This window comes from Bombina bombina, unplaced genomic scaffold, assembly GCF_027579735.1.
Source record: "Bombina bombina isolate aBomBom1 unplaced genomic scaffold, aBomBom1.pri scaffold_395, whole genome shotgun sequence".
Lineage (NCBI taxonomy): Eukaryota > Metazoa > Chordata > Amphibia > Anura > Bombinatoridae > Bombina > Bombina bombina.
This window is the reverse complement of record NW_026512257.1, coordinates 426,132-447,666: the sequence shown is the minus strand read 5'-3', so window position 1 is coordinate 447,666 and position 21,535 is coordinate 426,132. Positions and strand designations below refer to the sequence as shown.

Below are 21,535 nucleotides of genomic sequence, written 5' to 3'. Positions count from 1 at the left end.
ATTTACTATAAAACAATTATAAAATATAATAATTTTTTTTTTAAAAACACTCATTTTCTAACTTTGACCCCCCAAAATCTGTTACACATCTACAACCACTAAATAAGACCCATGCTAAATAGTTTCTAAATTATGTCCTGAGTTTTGATTTGGAAATACCCAATGTTTACATGTTCTTTGCTTTTTTTGCAAGTTATAGGGCAATAAGTAAAAGTAGCACTTTGCTATTTCCAAACATTTTTTTTTTTTTTTTAAATAAGCGATAGTTACAGTGTAACACTGATATCTGTCAGGAATCTCTGAATATCCCTTTATATGTATATATTTTTCTAGTAGACAACCCAAAGTATTGATCTAGGCCCATTTTGGTATATTTCATGTCACCATTTCACCGCCAAATGCGATCAAAAAAAAAAAAAAAAGGTTAACTTTTTCACAAACTTTAGGTTTCTCACTGAACTTATTTACAAACAGCTTGTGCAATTATGGCACAAATGGTTGTAAATGCTTCTCTAGGATCCCCTTTGTTCAGAAATAGCAGACATATATGGCTTTGGCATTGCTTTTTAGTAATTAGGACGCAAAATGCCATTGCACACCACACTTGTATTATGCCCAGCAGTGAAGGGGTTAATTTTAGCTTTAGTGTAGAGATCAGCCTCCCGCCTGACACATACCACCACCTGACCCCTCTCAATCAGCGCTCTCCCCTCCCTGCCAGTATAAAATAAGTTTTTTTTTTGTTATATATATATATATATATATATATATTTTTTTTTTTTTTCTGTTATGTAGGATCCCCCAACCTCCCTTATAACCCCCAAACAGCTCTCTAACCCTCCCCCCTCTACCTATTAGCCGCCATATTAGGTACTGGCAGCTGTCCGCCAGTACCCAGTTTCCTATGTTTTTTTGTTCTTTTTTTTTTAAAAATACATAACTAAAAAAACGTTTTCCGTAGTGTAGCTGCCCCCCTCATTCCCAGATACCTTTTCGAAAACTTAACTGTAGCGGTCCCACCCTCTCACATCTTCTCCCGCACCTCTCACACCTCCTCCAGCGAAGGGCTGCCCACCCGCCTCACTGCTATCCCTCCCACGCCACTAACGATCTGCGCCATTTCTGGCTGATGCATAGAGGGCCACAGAGTGGCCCTCTCTGCATTGTTTGCTTAACAAAGGGTATTGCACAATGCTGCAATACCCTGAGAGCGCTCAGTTTAACAGAGGATGTGCTATGTACATCTTTGGTCCTTAACTGTTGTTTTTTTGTGGACATAGATAGCACTTTCTTGGTCCTTAAGGAGTGAAGCTGTCTGCCAGTAACCAGTTTGCTGTAAATTAGGCTCATTAAAAAAACAAACATTTTTTTTTCTGTAGTGTAGCTGCCCCCCCTCAATACCCTCCCCTTCCATCCCTCAATATTATAACCAGGATTCCCCCTCTCCCTCCTCCCCACTCCACTCGTGGGGCATGCAGAAAACGCACAATCTCGCTAGTTTTAGCGAGATTTCTGCAGAGAGAGGTCCAGTCCTTAAGGACATAATGACCAGCGTCTTACAGGGTACGGTGCTGGTCGTTAAGGGGTTAATAATTAGTTGTAATGAAGATCCCCTATAACTTACTTTTTATTATAGTACTGGAATTCAAATACCCACTTCAAAAGTTTTTTTTTTTCTTTCGGTGAGCTATCGGTTTGAACTGTTCTCCAATCAGTGCTCTCGCCTTTAGTCACTTTTGTTGTAGCTAGTACTTTGATCGGAATTTTTTTTAAACCATTAGTTGGGGCATAGATTGAAGCTTTTCAGACACCACTGGGGGACCAATCAATTAGGTATATCAATATTCATCATCGCACAAAAAATCATTTTGTTTTAGGCGGGCGGAGGAACTGCGAAATAGAGTTGCGGCTTGCAAGGTAAATTACTCTGCTAAATATAGATATTTAAAAAAAAAATTTGATTAATTAAACTCAACTTAATTTAAGATGTATTTTTATATGCGAAATAGAGGTTGTGGATAGTTGACTTTCACTTTAAACATGAACTTTTCCTTTCTTGAATATGTAACAATTAAGATGTAAAAGTATTTTATTCTCAGCTTTTTAAATTGATACAGAAACCACTAAGTGCCATGATACAATCATGTGGAGTAGTTGACACCTGGATCGGCTACCCCGCAGAGGTGGTACTGTGTTCTCAGCTTGGAAAAGGTTAATGTGAATTGCTTTTTCCTGTGTGTGAAAACTGCTTTCAGAAACCCTCCTTAGTAGTGTAACTGTGTGTAGGAATTTAGAACGCCCCTCCCCTTGGAGACTGATAGTCTTTGCATTGGCTGGACTCGTAAATTATAACCCGGGCGTTGTCTTTGACAAGACAAAGAAAATTTGGTTTACTGTAAGTATGCAACAGAAAGACTTTTGAGTCAGAACTGCACTGTGGACCAAACCACTAACATCAGGAACGGCATTCTCCACATATCTAAGGAACTTGGTAATAAGATTAGATATTGTGTGTAATTCTTTTCATGTCCCATTTTCTTTTTAAAGAGCTGTAGCTTTGCATTTGTATGTTATTTTGAATGCCTCTATAATTTTGCACTGTGTAACCTGTATTGATATTTTTGTTATTAAACACATAGAAAATCTCATTCTGTCTTTTGGGCTCTAATATCCGAATTCACACTCCTGTTGAGACAAGGTTAAATGCACGTTACCTAATTGTTAAATAGTGTGAGTTTTTAGGGGTTCCCCAAAACTCCCCTTTTAATTTAAAAGTTTTGGTGGTGGCAGCAGGGAAATTGTTAATTAGAGCAGTGTGGACAAGATTTGGGGGCTAATAAGGTGTTCCTTTTAAGGTCCTTTTGCAGAGTTGCAAGGTTAAGGGAACCAGAGCTGTGTGCCATTAACCCCTTCATGCCCACACCCCTCTATTGTGACGCTGAGAAGGTTTGATTTGTCACACTAAGTAATGCACATTTGTGCACCGTTCATCCCCAGGGATGGAACGGTAACTGGCTGATAAAAAGACAGCCAGTTACCACAGATTTATTGGTAGGTTTATTCAGGACAAGAACATTCATAAACAAACAAATAAATAAATAAAAATACATGTTTAAGATGCCATTACAATAGATTTAATGTCAGTATAAATTAAATTTAATATAGCTTCTTAGGAGATACAAATTTTATCTGTACTTATGGCAGTTTTTTTTTATATAGTTACATCTTTACTATAAGGTCAGATTGTAGGAATAAACACTTTAAAGGGACATGGAACCCACATTTTTTCTTTAATGATTTAGAAAGAGCATGCCATTTGAAATAACTTTCTAATTTACTTCTATTATCTCAGTTGCTTAATTCTCTTGATATCCTTTGCAGAAAAGCATATCTAGATAGGCTCAGTGGCTGCAGATAGATGCCTTGTGTGATTGGCTTACCCATGTACATGTCTATTTCTTCAACAAAGGATATCTAAAGAATGAAGCAAATTAGATAAGAAGTACATTGGGATATTGCATTCTCTATTTGAATAATGAAAGAAAATGTTTGGGTTTAATGTTTCTTTAAGTAAAACAAGTCAGTTTTATATCATAGAACCTTATCATTGTCATTTAAATGGAAATTACTACACAGGGAAAGGGCAAATGGGGCTATATAGCTAATCAAATTTGAAGCCACAAATTCTTTTGTTTTTCTGAATAGCTGAGATTCCAGTGAGGTCTGAGTTATGTAGACACAGATCAGTACATTAATATGCAATATTTACACCCTTCTCTTTAGTTGTAGGTCAGAGTTACTGTGACAAGTTGAGTGCCTTTTGCTTGGTTGACTGAGCCAAGAAGATGACTGCGAAGAACCAAACCTCAGAGATCGACATGCTGATTGGGGAGGTGAGGACGATTAGTCATATTTTCACTTATCAGCTGCTGTGCATGACATCTGGTGCTGAGTGGTCTTTATACAAACACACACAGCACAACCCCAGGGGGAGTGAGCACGTGGGCTGTTCATGGTTACTGACTGAGCTGTGGGTTTGTTCATGGTCATTGTCACTGTCAGTTTGCTCTGTGTGGTTTACACTTTATAAGATAAATCCTGTTTTTAAAGTTATTTTTGTTTTCATTTTAAAGAAACAAATGGAGTTTGATGAAGTTGCAGTTTATTTCTCGGAGGAGGAGTGGGGCTGTTTAACTGAAGAACAAAAAGAGCTTTATAAGGATGTGATGATGGAGAATTACCAAACCCTCAGGTCTCTAGGTAATAATTTATGTAACTCTACAGGGAATGGGACAAAGAGGAAAACACATATAAGTGACACATAATCTGCGCTGGTGTTAAACAGGTATAACATCTATTTATTACAGACATTTGTTACTTAAAGAGACATAAAACGCAAATTTTTTCTTTTCTGATTTAGAAAGAGCATGCAGTTTTAAACAACTTTCTAATTTACTTCTATTATCTAATTTGCTTCATTCTCTTGATATTCGTAGCTTGCTTCATTCTCTTGATATTCTTAGCTGTAAAGCATATCTAGATAGGCTCAGTAGCTGCTGATTGGTTGCTGCACATAGATGCCTCGTGTGATTGGCTCTCCCATATGCATTGTTCTTTCTTCAACAAAGGATATCTAAAAAATGAAGCAAATTAGATAATAGAAGTAAATTGGAAAGTTGTTTAAAATTGTATTCTCTACCTGAATCATGAAAGAAAAAAAAATTGGGTTTAGTGTCCCTTTAACCCCTTAGTGACCAGACCACTTTTCAATTTGTTGACCATCTGGGACCAAGGCTATTTTTGCATTTCTGCGATGTTTGTGTTTAACTGTAATTTTCCTCTTACTCATTTACTGTACCCACACATATTATATACTGTTTTTCTCGCCATTAAATGGACTTTCTAAAGATATGATTATTTTCATCATATCTTATAATTTACTATAAAAAAAATATAAAATATGAGGAAAAAATGAAAAAAAATGCACTTTTTCTAACTTTGAGCCCCAAAATCTCTTACACATCTACAACCACCATAAAATACCAATGCTAAACAGTTTCTAAATTTTGTCCTGAGTTTATAAATACCCAATGTTTACATGTTCTTTGCTTTTTTTGCAAGTTATAGGGCAATAAGTACAAGTAGCACTTTGCTATTTCAAAACCATGTTTTTTCAAAATTGGAGATAGTTACATTGTAACACCAATATCTGTCAGGAATCCCTGAATAACCCTTCAAATGTATATATTTTTTAAAAGAAGACAACCTAAGGTATTAAACTTGGGGTATTTTGACTTTTTTCATGCAACCATTTTACCACCAATCTATGCCAAAGTTTGGGGGGGAAAAAAAATAATTTGATTTTTTGACAAAATAGCAATTTAAGAATACATTTACTGATAATATTAAGGGTTACTGCCAAATAACACCCTAATATGTCTTCAGCAGCATCTCCTGGTTACAGTGATACCACCCATGTATAGGTGTGTCGGGTTCTCGGGGGGCTAAAAGCTCTTATTTTTAGAGAGCGCATTCCAGTTTTTCAACTTTGAATTTTCACATCGGTCATCATGCACCCATGTCCTATTTGGGACATTTCTGAAGCTGGCCAATGGAATTTACCCCCATAAAACCATATATTTTTGAAAAGTAGACACCCTAGGGTATTTCAAATGCTGGTATTTTAACACTTTCCATGCACTAATTCAACCACCAGTCTTTGTCAAACTTTTGGGTAGTCATTTTTTTGTGTTATTTTTCACACACATTGTACTTTAGGCATGGATTCTCAGTTCCTGTTATGTGTTACTGCCAAAAAACACCTCAATATGTGTTCAACAACATCTCCTGAGTATAGTGATACCACCCATGTATAGGTGTGTCGTGTTCTCTGGGGGCTAAAAAGCCTTAATTTTAGGAAGCGCATTACAGTTTTTCAACTTGGAATTTTCACATCGGTCATCATGCACCCATGTCCTATTTGGGACATTTCTGAAGCTGGTCAATGGAATTTACCCCCATCAAACCATATATTTTTGAAAAGTAGACACCCTAGGGTATTTCAAATGCTTGTATTTTAACACTTTCCATGCACTAATTCAACCACCAGTCTTTGTCAAACTTTTGGGTAGTCATTATTTTGTGTTATTTTTCACACACATTGTACTTTAGGCATGGATTCTCAGTTCCTGTTATGTGTTACTGCCAAAAAACACCTCAATATGTGTTCAACAACATCTCCTGAGTACAGTGATACCACCCATGTATAGGTGTGTTGGGTTCTCTGGGGGCTAGAAGGCCTTATTTTTAGGAAGCGCATTCCAGTTTTTCAACCTGGAATTTTCACATCGGTCATCATGCACCCATGTCCTATTTGGGACATTTCTGAAGCCGGCCAATGAAATTTACCCCCATAAAACCATATATTTTTGAGAAGTAGACCCCCTAGGGTATTTGAAATGCTGGTATTTTCACACTTTCCATGAACTTATTTAACCACCAGTCTTTGTCAAACTTTTGGGTAGTCATTTTTTTGTGTTATTTTTCACACACATTGTACTTTAGGCATGGATTCTCAGTTCCTGTTATGTGTTACTGCCAAAAAACACCTCAATATGTGTTCAACAACATCTCATGAGTACAGTGATACCACCCATGTATAGGTGTGTTGGGTTCTCTGGGGGCTAGAAGGCCTTATTTTTAGGAAGTGCATTCCAGTTTTTCAACTTGGAATTTTCACATCGGTCATCATGCACCCATGTCCTATTTGGGACATTTCTGAAGCCGGCCAATGAAATTTACCCCCATAAAACCATATATTTTTGAGAAGTAGACCCCCTAGGGTATTTGAAATGCTGGTATTTTCACACTTTCCATGAACTTATTTAACCACCAGTCTTTGTCAAACTTTTGGGTAGTCATTTTTTTGTGTTATTTTTCACACACATTGTACTTTAGGCATGGATTCTCAGTTCCTGTTATGTGTTACTGCCAAAAAACACCTCAATATGTGTTCAACAACATCTCCTGAGTACAGTGATACCACCCATGTATAGGTGTGTTGGGTTCTCTGGGGGCTAGAAGGCCTTATTTTTAGGAAGCGCATTCCATTTTTTACACTTCCCATTTTCACATCCCATGCACCCATGTTCTATTTAAGACATTTCTGAAGCCGGCCAATGTAATTTACCCCCATAAAACCATATATTTTTGAAAAGTAGACATCCTAGGGCATTTCAAATGCAGGTATTTTAACACTTTCCATACACTAATTCAACCACTAGTCTTTGTCAAACTATTGCGCATTCATTTCTTTGTGTTATTTTTCACATACATTGTACTTTAGACATGGATTCACAGCTCCTGTTATGTGTTACTACCAAAGAAGACACCAATATGTGGTCACCAACATCTCCTGAGTTCAGTGATACCACCTATGCATAGGTTTGGTGGCTTGTTTGGGCGGTGCAATGCCAAATGTCTGATATGTGTTTGTGATTTATTTTCACATTTAACATATTTTCTTTGCCTATCGTCTTTTTTGGGGGTCTTTTAACATACCCCAATTTATTTGTTTTCCATAAATGTGATTATATTTAAAAAGTTGACACCCCAAGGTATTATACATGGAGTGGTTTGATGACTTGGATGCAACCGTTTTAGCCCAAAAAATTGGAGAAAGTATATGGTGGTAATTTTTCAATTTTCATTGTTACAGACACATTGCTTTTTTACTATGATTTAGGAGAGACTGTTGTAAGTTATTGCAAAAGAATACTTCAGGTTGTTTTCTGCAAGGCACCCTGAGTACACCTATGCCCCCCATGCATAGGTTTGCCAGGATTTTGGGAAGGTTATGTTACATGATTTTAGTTATTAAAAATGAGAGTATTTCTTCTGATAGGCCTATCTTTAGTTTGGGGCCTATCACATACCCCACTTTTATTTATTGCATTCAAAGTGTATATTTTTTAAATGTTGACACCCCAAGGTATTGTATATGGTGTGCTTTGATGCCTTTGAAGCAACCGTTTTAGCCCAAAAAATTGGAGAAAGTGTATGGTGGTAATTTTTCAATTTTCATTTTTACAGACACATTGCTTTTTGACTATGATTTAGGAGAGATTGTTGTAAGTTATTGCAAAAGAATACTTCAGGTTGTTTTCTGCAAGGCACCCTGAGTACACCTATGCCCCCCATGCATAGGTTTGCCAGGATTTTGGGAAGGTTATGTTACAATTTTATGACTTGTGATTTTAGTTATTAAAAATGAGAGTATTTCTTCTGATAGGCCTATCTTTAGTTTGGGGCCTATCGCATACCCCACGTTTATTTATTGCATTCAAAGTGTATATTTTTTAAATGTTGACACCCCAAGGTATTGTATATGGTGTGCTTTGATGCCTTTGAAGCAACCGTTTTAGCCCAAAAAATTGGAGAAAGTATATGGTGGTAATTTTTCAATTTTCATTGTTACAGACACATTGCTTTTTGACTATGATTTAGGAGAGACTGTTGTAAGTTATTACAAAAACATACTTCAGGTTGTTTTCTGCAAGGCACCCTGAGAACACCTATGTCCCCCATGCATAGGTTTGACAGGGGTTTTGGTTAAAAAAAAACAGGCCCAATTTTAGAAAAAAATAGAGTAGTGAAATGTAAAAATCTGGCACAGTAAAAGTAAAAAAAACAAAAAAACATCTAACTGTAAACATAACCAAAAAAAAAATAAAAAAATATATATATATATATATAACAGCAAATGTATTTATTTTTTTATAAATTGACCATTGTATGGTACCGCTTGAAGCAGTCCCCAATGCAGAGTGCAGGCTGTCCAGGGCAATCAGGACAGTAATATATGGTGTCCCTTCTCTTCCCCCTCTTGGTACAGACTCTGCATTTTTTTTGTGGTTTCTGCTTTGTGGCAGTAGGGGGGATTTTAAAAATAAAATGGGTAGCCCCAACTCTGCTCTCTCCCATCACCGCCCGGGGAGCAGGTGCATCATGGTACAAAATCCCCGTAATAATCTGGAGCTGAAACTGTAAAAAAGTCTTTTTAACTCTGGGGTTTGCTTTTTTGAACAACAAAAAAGCGTTGTGGGTTGCAATCTGCATTAGGTAAATTGCAACCTTTTTGTACCAGGCCCTTGTCTTCCGCATAATTAGGTAGGGCTGCAGCAGCTGATCAGCCAGATCAACCCCACCCATATGCCGGTTATAAGACTTGATGCACACTGGCTTCCTTATGATCTCAGCTCTGCCACGTACAGAAACCGCCACCGTCCTCTCTGTGTGGATGGTGGTAAGAAGGTATACATCCTTCTTGTCTCTGTACTTCAGTGCCAACAGCTCCTCTTGGCGCAGAGCTGAGGTCTCCCCCCTTCGTAGCCGGGTGCGTACAAGCTGTCCTGGGAAACCTGCGCGGTTCTTTTTAATTGTACCGCAAGCTACTGTATCAAAGCAATACAGTAGCTTGAACAAAAGGACACTTGTATAAAAATTGTCTAAGTACAAGTGATACCCTTTGTTCATTAGGGGTAATATCAGGTCCCAGACAATCTTGCCAGTGGTTCCCATATGTTCTGGGCAACCTGGAGGGTCAAGTTGGCTATCCTTTCCCTCATACACCCGGAAGGCCTGAGTATACCTATTCTCGCTGTCACAGAGCTTATACACCTTTACCCCATATCTGGAGCGCTTGGAAGGAATAAACTGCTTGAATCCCAGCCTTCCCTTATACTTCATTAGGGATTCATCAACACATATATTCCTTCCAGGTGTATAAGCCTCTGCAAACCTGGCAGAAAAGTGGGTTATCAGGGGGGCGGATTTTATACAGCCTGTCAAATTGGGGATGCTCCCTAGGGGGGCACAGGCTGTTGTCGCTGAAGTGCATGAAATGCATAATCATTTCATACCTCTTCCTCGACATAATCTGGGAGAAAATGGGGGTAGAGCAGATGGGGCTACTACTCCAGTAGGAGCGAATGGAGGGTTTCTTTATGATGCCCATCAGCATGGTCAATGCCCAGAATTTTTTGAATTCTGGCACATTGATGGGGGCCCATTGCTGCTTTGCCAAATATGTTCCAGGCTTTGCAGCATGGAACTGATGGGCATATAAATTAGTTTGGGCGACAATGTTCCCCAATACATCATCGCCCAGAAACACTTCCAGAAACTGCTGGGGGCTAAAACCTGCCACATCTATATTTATGCCAGCATTTGCTGTGAAGGGTGGGATATCTGGCCTCTGGAGATGAGGTGTTACCCACTCTTCAGCAGCAATGGCAGCAACACGCCTCCTTCTGGCAGGGGGGCTAGCAGGGGGGCTGGTAGGGGGTCTAGCAGCCACAAATACATCACTATCAGTTGAGACTGCATCTAGTGATGTATCTGAGCGTATGGCAGGGTCAAAATTGGGGTCTGAGTCAGACATAGAGGCATCTGACTCTGACACAAGGATGGCATACGCCTCCTCAGCACTATATATTTTCTGTGACATTTTTGTATCTGTCACAGAAAAAATGTACTAAATTTTTTTAAACTAAATTAATTAACTAAATAAACTAGCAAAAAAGTACTGCTATGCTACTGCCAGTGATTTATAGCGATCACTGGCAAGCTAGGGGTTAATGGCTCTGAAAATTAATTTAAATTAACTAAATGGTTCTGAAAAGAGCCTCTGGATTTTTAAAAAATTACAACAACAAAATTAACCCCTAAAAAAATGCACAGACGGCAAAAAAGTACAGCTATGCTACTGCCAGTGATTTATAGCGATCACTGGCAAGCTAGGGGTTAATGGCTCTGAAAATTAAATTAACTAAATGGTTCTGAAAAGAGCCTCTGGATTTTTAAAAAATTACAACAACAAAAATTAACCCCTAAAAAAATGCACAGACAGCAAAAAAAAAATGCAGCTATGCTAATGCCAGTGATTTATAGTGATCACTGGCAAGCTAGGGGTTAATGGCTCTGAAAAGAGCCTTTGGTTCTATATTTTTTAACAAATAAAAGAATTAAATCTCTCTCTGCAAAAAAAACAGGTCTCTCTCTCTCTCCAACAAAATCGCAAGTGAGGAGAGGGAGATCCACACTGATCAGTGTCAATATTTACAAATATTGACATGATCAGACAAATGGGGTATTTTATTATTATTTTTTTTTTTTGGGTGGGAGGCTCAGATTGGATGACCCTAGCTTGCCCCTATGATGAGGCAGGCTAGGGACACCCCCAGAGGCCCCATGATGCACTGGGCATCGCCATCTTGGATGCCTAGTGAAGGGGGAGGGGGGGGGGCTATTTAGGGCTTTTTTTTTAATATACGTTTTTTTTTTTGTTTTTTTTTAATTATTACTTTTATTTTATAACTAACTAAGTGCCTCGACCCACCGAGGCACTTAGCACACAAGCAGAGCATCGGAAGCGTGTCCGATCGCTTCCGATGCTCTGAAACACTGCCGGGCTCCACGTGGAGCGAAACCGGAAGTGATCACTCGTGGGGGAGTGATCAATCCGGTCCCGGCACTCGGGAACAGTATTGCAGGATGCCTAGACCTCAAGGCAAGCCTGCAATACTGTTAGAGCAGCTGGAAGCGATTCCGATCGCTTCCAGTGCTCTGTTAAACCGACGACGTATGCCATACGTCCTCGGTCGTTAAGTGCTTTTTTTTTGAGGACGTATGGCATACGTCGTCGGTCGTTAAGGGGTTAAAGTGACAGTCTTCTTGAAATATTTTTATTGTTTAAATGCTGTATATAGATAATCCCCTTATTACCCATTCCCCAGTTTTGCATACCCAACACTGTTATTGTATTTTAAATACAAACCTCTTACCTTTAAAATAGGGGTTATAGAAATATGAGAATTGGAAAATCAAACTGCGTTTATATAAAATATATTTATTTTTATACTTGGTTTAAAGGGACGGTATACACCAATTTTCATATAACTGCATGCAATAAACACTACTATAAAGGAAACTATGTACAAATACTGATATAAACATCCAGTTTAAAACCTTTTTAAAAACTTTCTTAGAAGCTCCTAGTTTAGCATAGCACTGTTGAAGAGGTTAGGCTGGAAAACCCACTGAAAAGGGCTCAGAAAGCAGGAAGAGCAAGCCCCTCCCTCCCCTACATATAAGAAGACCCATGACACAAACAGGAGCATACAGGAATCTGTAGACATCAGTCAACATCTGATACTTTGGGGATTGGTTAAGAGTCTGAAAATCAGCTCGTTATTGAAATAAATAAGCAAAACTACACATTGTTACAATTACACTCCCAGATGGGCTATATAAATAGGTTATCTAGAAAACATTTATGCAAAGAAAAATCAAGTGTACAATGTCCCTTTAAAGACAGATACACTGCAATGCATTTCAGATTTCATTAGAAGAATTTTTATAATTGCAAATGTGTTTCTTTCCTAAGATATGGAGAGTCCACGACGTCATCAATTACTAGTGGGAATATCACTCCTGGCCAGCAGGAGGAGGCAAAGAGCACAACAGCAAAGCTGTTAAAGGGACACTGAACCCAAATGTTTTCTTTCTTGATTCAGATAGAGCATTCAATTTTTATGAACTTTCTAATTTACTCCTATTATCAAATTTTCTTAATTCTCTTGGTATCTTTATTTTAAAAGCAAGAATGTAAGTTTAGATGCCGGCCCATTTTTGGTGAACATCCTGGGTTCTTGCTGATTGGTGGATTCATTTAACCGACCAATAAACAAGTCCTGTCCAGGGTCTGAACCAAAAATAGCTTAGATGCCTTATTTTTCAAATAAAGATAGCAAGAGAACGAAGAAAAATTGATAATAAGCATAAATTAGAAAGTTGTTTAAAATTGCATGCTCTATCTGGATCACGAAAGAAACAAATGTGGGTTCAGTGTCCCTTTAACCCTTTGAGTGCTAAGCACATTGCCACCTGGTTTTTTTTAAAGGAGTTTTTTTTTTTTTTTCTTTCTTTTTTTCAGATCCCCAAGACTTACCCTGTTGGAAAGGGTTAGGCGATTACCTTTCCAACGGTGGGTCTTGGGGGTCTGTAGCTGCTTAGATGCCTGAGATACAGGCTTCTAAGCAGCATACCCCCTGCTCCTATATTTAACATTGTTCATGTTAAATAAAGTTGCGCGGTGACGTCAGCGTGCATAATGTGAAGTCCCGGCGATGCCTGTCACTATGCAGGCCAGATCGCTGGGGTAGGAGCTGGTGGGAGCCCCCAGATCTCCCTCAAAGTGGGAGAGTGCTAATGACGGCTCTGAGCCGTCATTAGCACCTGACTGAGACAATTTGTGACGGCTCTGAGCCGTCATTAGCACTCAAGGGGTTAAGTGTCATTCCCCTACCCATAATCCCCAGTCATTCTCTTTGCCTCTGTCAATGGAGGAGGTGAAGTTTGGTGTCTGAAGAAAAATTGGATTTCGTTTCGCTACAAGCAAGATTTTTGGGTATAGCTGTAGTCCACGTCCGTTTCTGCAGTAGAGTAGTGGTAGCTTTAAAGCAGTTAGGGAACTTGTGAGGTTGGCCTTACTGCGTTTTCCTAACATATTGATGCCCTTGTATAGAAAGCCAGAGTAGGTTTACTCTGTTCTTTCTTTTTTTTCTACAGGTCTCTGTGAGGAGTATGTGTCCTCTCACGCCTTGTAAGCTGTCCTCCTGCTGGATGGCCAGACTGCAGGTAAGCCTTTTGTCTTCTTGGTATGGGAGACTGTGCACTTAAAGGGACACTGTATCCACATTTTTTCTTTTGTGATTCAGATAGAGCATGCAATTTTAAGCAACTTTCTAATTTACTGCTATTATCAATTTTTCTTCATTCTCTTGGTATGTTTATTTGAAAAGCAAGAATGTAAGTTTAGATGCCGGCCCATTTGTGGTGAACAACCTGGGTTGTCCTTGCTGATTGGACAGCACCAATAAACCAGTGCTGTCCATGGTTCTGAAACTAAACATTTGCTGGCTCCTTAGCTTAGATGCCTTCTTTTTCAAATAAAGATAGCAAGAGAAGGAAGAATAATTGATAATAGAAATAAATTAGAAAGTTGCTTAAAAGTGCATGCTCTATCTGAATCATAAAAGAAAAAATTTGAGTTCAGTGTCCCTTTAATAAGGTTGAGCTGCAACATTATCCGGGACATTTATATCATTTATAAGAGTATTTATAGGCAGGGAGCAGGCACTTCTACTGTGACTGGGGTTTTTTACTTTTTATTGGGATATAAAGTATTTTCCCCTGTATTTTATTGTGGGCCGTTTGTAATCTTTCACTTTTCTTGTTGTGGTACGTAAGTAAATGTATCACCCAGAGCTATATTGGCAGCTAGTAGGTAATGCTGCGGTTATCTAGTTTACACCGTAAAGAGTGTCGTTTATATGGAGGGTGAATTATGTCTTTCATATAATGTTAGACTAGGAATACTTCTAGACTAGGAGAATGGTTGTTGTACTATGTGTTGCACTTTTAGATTTTATTCTTTGCGGTCTTATTCTGCCATTAAAGTTTCTTGGCGGGGACTTCAGCATCAGAAACGCGTGGCATTTGGCAGGGCAGTTTTTTGTCGGCTTGTGACCCGCTTCCACTTCTGTTCTCTAGTGGAGCGGTGTCTTCTTCGATGCCGACTTTTTTTCTTGCTGCTATGAGTGTACATGTTAGGACCGCTAAAGGCACCTCCCTCTTGGTGCGTTCCGGTCCTTAGAGCATTTTCTAAACTTCTAGATTTGTCCTGAATTTGCATTACAACTTTGGCTATTAAATTTATATGGGTCAATAATTTCCCCTTTGTGTATTAGGACTCCGTTTAGACTCCTCACTCAGGCTGAGGTGTAGCGGCCATACTTTTTGTTATAGCTTACGGAATTCGGGTTTTAAAAGTGATAGTAATTTACCAATTAAAATGTTGAATATTAAGTATAACATTTCTTCATAGTTTACCTTTTGTAAAGTACTCTGTTTAGTTATTACACGCTGGCCTTACTTTAATACAATTTTTGTTTCATTTATGCAATTTTTTCTTCGCTGGATCTCTTGAGGTAGAGAAAGAGCGTTGCCTCTGAGCTCAATGTCTCCCAGGATGATGCTGTTCAGGCAAGGCCACAGTTTTCTCCTGTAACGTCCCAAGCCTCAATGGCGTCACATGCAATGCCCTGCGGTTCCTCTCAATCTCCTAGGAGTTATTCGCTTGCAGAGATTGCTGCACAGGTATCATCTGTGGCATTGTCTGCTTTTTCCTATGTTAAAGGGAAAACGCAAGAGGAAATTAGACATTCAGATAGCAAGGTTTCTTTTCCACCTACTGCTACGCAGATTACCCTCCCTCATAAGTCTGAGGAGGAGGATACGTTGGTAGCCTCTGAGGGTGAAATCTCAGACTCGGACAGTATAATTCCTTTATCTGATACTGAAGAAGTAAACTTCAGATTTAAGCTTGAACACCTTTGTGTACTGTTAAAGGAGGTATTGGCTACTTTGGACGACTCCGATGCTCCTGTCGCTGTCAACCCTAAGAAATCTAGTAAACTTACTAATTACTATGATGTTTCTTCCTCTGTGGAGGTGTTTCTGGTTCCAGACCGTGCAATTGAGATTTCACTGGAATGGGAGACGCCAGAGATACCTTTCTCCCCATCTCCCGTTTTTGAAGGACATTTCTACTCTGGCTAAGAGAACTACGATCCCTATAGAGGATAGCGGTTCCTTTAAGGATCCCATTGTTAAGAATCTGGAGGCTTATTTGAAAAAGGTGTATGTTCATCTTCAATGGCATCTTGCGGTTGTATCGCCTTGGTGTCAAGTGCACATTTTATCGGTGTGACGCCCTTGTCCATTAAATTTTGATAGAGGCTCCTTTGGAGGAGATCCAAGACAGGATTAAGGCTCTCAAATTAGCCAATTCCTTTATTTCTGATGCTACCATGCAAGTTATCAAATTGGGAGCCAGATATCTGGCTTCACTGTCTTAGCCCACAGAGCGTTGTGGCTAAAATCTTGGTCCGCCGATGTTACCTCTAAGTCCAAGCTTCTGGCGTTTCCTTACAAGGGTAAGACCTTGTTTGGACCTGGTCTGACAGAAATTATTTCAGATTTTTCGGATGCAAAAAGGTTTTTTCTACTACAAGACAGCACAGACCTAAAAGGACATCAAAATAATTTTCGTCTCTTTCGTAACTTCAAAGGTCAAAAGTCTTCCTCTCCTTCTTCCAAGCAGGAGCAGTCCAAGTCTTCTGGGAAGCCCAATCAGTCTTGGAACAAGGGGAAGCAATCAAAGAAGCCCTCAGCTAAGTCTTAGTCAGCATGAAGGGTTTGCCCCTGATCTGGGATCTGATCAAGTGGGGGGCAAACTTTCTCTGTTTTATCAAGCATGGATACGAGATGTCACAGATCCCTGGGCTGTGGACATAGTATCTCAGGGTTACAAAATAGAATTCATAACTTTTCCTTCCAGGGACAGATTCCACCTCTCAAGATTATCTGCAGACCAGGTAAAAAGAGAGGCATTCTTGAATTGCGTTCGGGACTTTTCGTCACTGGGAGTGATAGTTCCAGTTCCTGTTAGGGAACAGGGTCTAGGATTATATTCAAATCTGTTCGTGGTTCCCAAAAAAGAGGGAACTTTTTGTCCTATTCTAGACCTAAAGTGTCTCAACAAGTTTCTCATACCGTCCATTCGTTTCATTCTTTCTTTGGTCCAAGAGGGTCAGTTCATGAAGACGATAGACCTGAAGGATGCGTATCTTCATGTTCCCATCCACAGGGATCATCCTTAATTACTGAGATTTGCCTTTCTAGACAAACACTTTCAGTTTGTGGCTCTTCTGTTTGGCCTTGCCTGGATGACATATTGGTTCAGGCACCATCTTTTCAACAAGCAAACTCATACAGAGATCTTGTTGTCTTTTCTACATTCCCACGGATGGAAAGTGAATCTGGAAGAGAGTTCCCTTGTTCCAGCTACAAGGGTAGTTTTCTTAGGGACCATAATAGATTCCATATCTATGAAAATATTTCTGACAGAGGTCAGAAAATTCAAGATTCTTTCCTCTTGCCTCTCTCTGCAGTCTACTATTCGGCCATCAGTGGCTCAATGTATAGAGGTAATTGGTCTGATGGTCGCTTCCATTGACATCATTCCCTTTGCTCGATTCCATTTGAGAGCTCTGCAGTTATGCATGTTCAGACAATGGAACGGGGACCATTCGGATTTGTCTTAGGGGATAGATCTAGATCAGTCGACAAGAAACTCTCTCCAATGTACAGTTCAAGGTCAAGAGATCCGCAGGCTGCCCTGATAGATGCTCTGGCGGTTCCCTTGGATTTCACTCTGGCATATCTGTTTCCTCCGTTTGCTCTCCTTCCACGAGTCATTGCTCGTATCAAACAGGAGAGAGCATCGGTAATTCTAATAGCTCCTGCATGGCCTCGCAGGATCTGGTATGCAGACCTAGTGAAGATGTCATCTCTTCCACCTTTGAGGTTTCTTCTGAGGAAGGACCTTCTAACTAAGGGTTCATTCCTTCATCTAAATCTCGTTTCTCTGAAGCTGAGTGCTTGGAGGTTGAACGCTTAGTTCTGTCTAAGCGTGGATTTTCTGAGTTGGTCATTGAGACCATGATTCAGGGTCGCAAGTCTGTTACTTGAAAGATTTATCATAAGGTATGGGGTAAATGCCTTTTTATTTGTGTGAATCCAAAGGCTAATCTTGGAGTAGGGTCAGGATTCCTAGGATTTTGTCTTTTCTCCAGGAAGGTCTGGAGACTGGATTGTCAGTCAGCTTTCTGCATCATCTATTTTGTTACACAAGCGTGTGGCGGATGTGCCAGATGCCCTGGTCAGAATCAGGCATGTGTTTAAATCTGTTGCTCCTCCTTGGAGCCTTAACCTTGTTCTCAAGGTTTTGCAGCGGCCTCCGTTTGAGCCATTGCATTCCATAGATATTAAGTTGTTATCTTGGAAGGTTTTGTTTCTTATTGCTATTTCTTCTGCTCAGAGAGTCTCAGAACTCTTGGCTTTGCAGTGTGATTCGCCTTATCTTATGTTTCATGCTGATAAGGCGGTTCTTCGTACTAAGTTGTTTTTTTTTTCCTAAAGTGATTTCGGATAGAAATATTAATCAGGAAATTGTTGTTCTGTCTCTCTGTCCTAATCCTTCTTCTCATAAGGAACCTTGTTGCACAACTTGGATGTTGTGCATGCTTTGAAATTCTACCTGCAGGGGACTAAGGTTTTTCACCAGTCCTTTGCCCTGTGAAGCGTAAAGGTCAGAAAGCTACTGCTACTTCTCTTTCCCTCTGGTTGAGAAGTATTATTTGTTTTGCCTATGAGGCTGCTTGGGCTTTAAAAAATGAAGCTTCTGTGGAACAGATTGCAAGGCTGCAATTTGGTCCTCTGCATACTTTTTCTAAATTTTACAAATTTGATACTTTTGCCTCGGCTGAGGCTTCTTTTGTGAGACAGGTTCTTCAAGCGGTGGTGCCTTCTGTTTAGGTCTGCCTGTCTTGTTCTCCCTTCCTAGTCATCTGTGTCTTTTAGCTTGGGTATTGGTTCCCACTAGTAATTGATGACATTGTGGACTCTCCATATCTTGGGAAAGAAAATGCTTACCTGATAAATTTATTTATTTCTGGATATTGAGTCCATGACCCCACCCTTAATTTAAGACAGTTGTTTGTTTTCTTTTAAAGTTTTTTTTTTTCTTTTATTGAGGAAATTAGAAATATAAAAATAACAATGGGTACAATGTTTCCACACAGGGAGAATTGTAAAAAGTACATAATAACAATAAGTACCCAACCATAAACAAAAGGCAAACATTTATCTGACAAATGTATTAGATTCATCTCCAAAGTAAGGAACATTCTGACAAGTTCGAAAGATTAACTATAAATATTATCTGTGGAAAGGAGATTGTGGTGGAGTGATGATCATGGTTGGGAAATTAGTCCTCATCATCTGATTTTATACCTTTTTATATTATACCGTTCTCATTGAGTAAAAATATGAAAAGCCTTGGGATAGGTGATAAAACAGAGGCGCAGTAAGGAGTAGTACATGGAACTTCAGAAGGAGGGGGAGAAAAAAAAGGGGGGGAGGATTCTCTATCTACAGTATTCTAGTTTCTCAGTCAGGATATATTTCTGTCCACGGTAGCCAAGTTTCTATATGGAAGTCTATTTTATCTAGTACTGAGTGGGAATAGGATTCCATTTGTTTGATATATTTTGCCGTGGAGATAACTTGTGGAAGGGATGGAGAAGTTTTGCTCTTCCAGGCTCTGGCTATTTCTAATTTGGTAGACATTAGTAAGTAAATAGTAAGGGTTTTCTGTGCTGGTGACAATTTTGGTAGGCCTAGATGAAGTAAACATGTTTTAGGGCTGAAAGAATTTCTTCAAGTTGCTCAAAGCTAATGAAGAGTTGTGTCCAAAGAGAATAGATCTTAGGCCAAAAAATGCTTTCATGGTCTTCCATAAGTATTCCCACCTTACTCTTTCAAAGGCTTTCTCACCGTCTAAGGACAGAGCAGGCTTTAGTAAGAATGTTAAATATGCGCCTTGTGGCATCTGGTCCTTCTCTCAAAGGGATAAAGCCCACTTGATCAGGGTGGACTAGTAAAGGAATTATTTTAGACAATCTATTGGCTATGATTTGGTCGTATAGTTTGGTGTCTAGATTAAAGGGGCACTAAACCCAAATTATTTTCTTTTATTATTCAGATAGATCAAGTGATTTTAAGCAATTTTCCAGTTTACTTCTATCATCTAATTTATTTTGTTCCCTTTGATATCCTTTGTTGAAAAGGATACCTAGGTAGGTTCAAAAGCTGCTGATTGGCGGCTGCACATTTATACCTCCATGTTATTGGCTCACCCAATGTGTAAACTATCTCCCAGTAATGCATTGCTGCTTCTTCAACAAAAGATACCAAGAGAATTAAGCAAATTAGATAATAGAAGTACATTGGAAAGTTATTTAAAATCATATGCTCTATCTGAATCATGAAAGAAAAGGTTTGGGTTTAATGGCCCTTTAAGAAGAGAGATAGGGTGGTAACTACCACAGTCTTTAGGGTCTTTTCCAGGCTTTAGAATAGTAGTTATTGTAGCTTCTAAAAATTATTTGCTGAAACAAACCTTGCGCATTATTTCATTAAAGGGACAGTCAACCCCAGAATTATTGTTGTTTTAAAAGATAGATAATCCCTTAATTATTAATTCCCCAGTTTTGTATAACGAACACACTTATAATTATATACGTTTTACCTCTGTAATTACCTTGTATCTAAGCCTCAGCAGACTGCCCTCTTATTTCAGTTCTTTTAACAGACTTGCATTTTAGCCAATCAGAGCTGTCTCCATGGTAAATTCATGTGCATTAGCTCAATGTTATCTATATGAAACATTTGAACTAATGCCCCCTAGTGGTGAAAAACTATCAAAATGTATTCAGATTAGAGGCGGCCTTCAAGGTCTAAGAAATTAGCATATGAACCTCCTAGGTTTAGCTTTCAACTATGAATACCAAGAGAACAAAGAAAAATTGGTGATAAAAGTAAATTGGAAAGTTGTTTAAAATTACATGCCCTATTTGAAACATGAAAGTTTTTTTTGGACTTGACTGTCCCTTTAAACATCCTACAAAGAATGGAATGGACAGTTGTTTTTGACTAAATCTCAGGCACCTCTACACCTTTTGAGTTATTCCTTTTTCCATTTGGTCAAATGACTGGGGATTATGGGTAGGGGAGTGACACTTAAAGGGACACTGTACCCAAATTTTTTCTTTTGTAATTCAGAAAGAGCATGCAATTTTAAGCAACTTTCTAATTTACTCCTATTATCAATTTTTCTTCGTTCTCTTGCTATCATTATTTGAAAAAGAAGGCATCTAAGCTTTTTTTTGGTTTCAGTACTCTAGACAGCACTTTTTTATTGGTGGATGAATTTATCCACCAATCAGCAAGGACAACCCAGGTTATTCACCAGAAATGGGCCGGCATCTAAACTTACATTCTTGCATTTCAAATAAAGATACCAAGAGAATGAAGAAAATTTGATAATAGGAGTAAATTAGAAAGTTGCTTAAAATGTCATGCTCAGTCTGAATCACGAAAGATTTTTTTTGGGTACAGTGTCCCTTTAACAGCTTTGCTGTGGTGCTCTTTGCCTACTCCTGCTGACCAGGAGTGATATTCTGACTAGTAATTGATGACGTTGTGGACTCTCCATATCCGGGGAAAAAAGAAATTTATCAGGTAAGCATACATTTTGTTTGTTTTTTTTGCTATAAAATATAATTTTTTACTCAATGTTATTTGCAATCAAGTTAGTGTTCAGCAGCAGGACCTATGAATCTACTTTTTAACTTAGAAATGATTTATTTTGGAACCATATATGGGTTTCTCACATAACCTGTGATTTATGTCCATACAGGATATGTTCATTTGAAACCTTCACTTGTTATAAAGATTGAGCATAGAGAGGAGCCGTATGTGTGCAGTTTTCCAATTACCAAAGGTGAGT

At 38.9% G+C, this 21,535-nt stretch overlaps 1 protein-coding gene across 1 annotated transcript in view; it reads left to right on the top strand.

Moving 5' to 3' along the window:
- Positions 1-21,535, top strand: part of LOC128644195 (gastrula zinc finger protein XlCGF26.1-like) — a 164,567-nt gene that overhangs the window by 6,261 nt on the left and 136,771 nt on the right. Inside the window, exons 2-4 of the mRNA XM_053696896.1 lie at positions 3,784-3,893; positions 4,134-4,260; positions 21,446-21,529. Coding sequence (XP_053552871.1) covers positions 3,846-3,893; positions 4,134-4,260; positions 21,446-21,529 — 259 coding nt within the window. The 5' untranslated portion in view covers positions 3,784-3,845. The remainder of the gene's footprint in view (positions 1-3,783; positions 3,894-4,133; positions 4,261-21,445; positions 21,530-21,535) is intronic.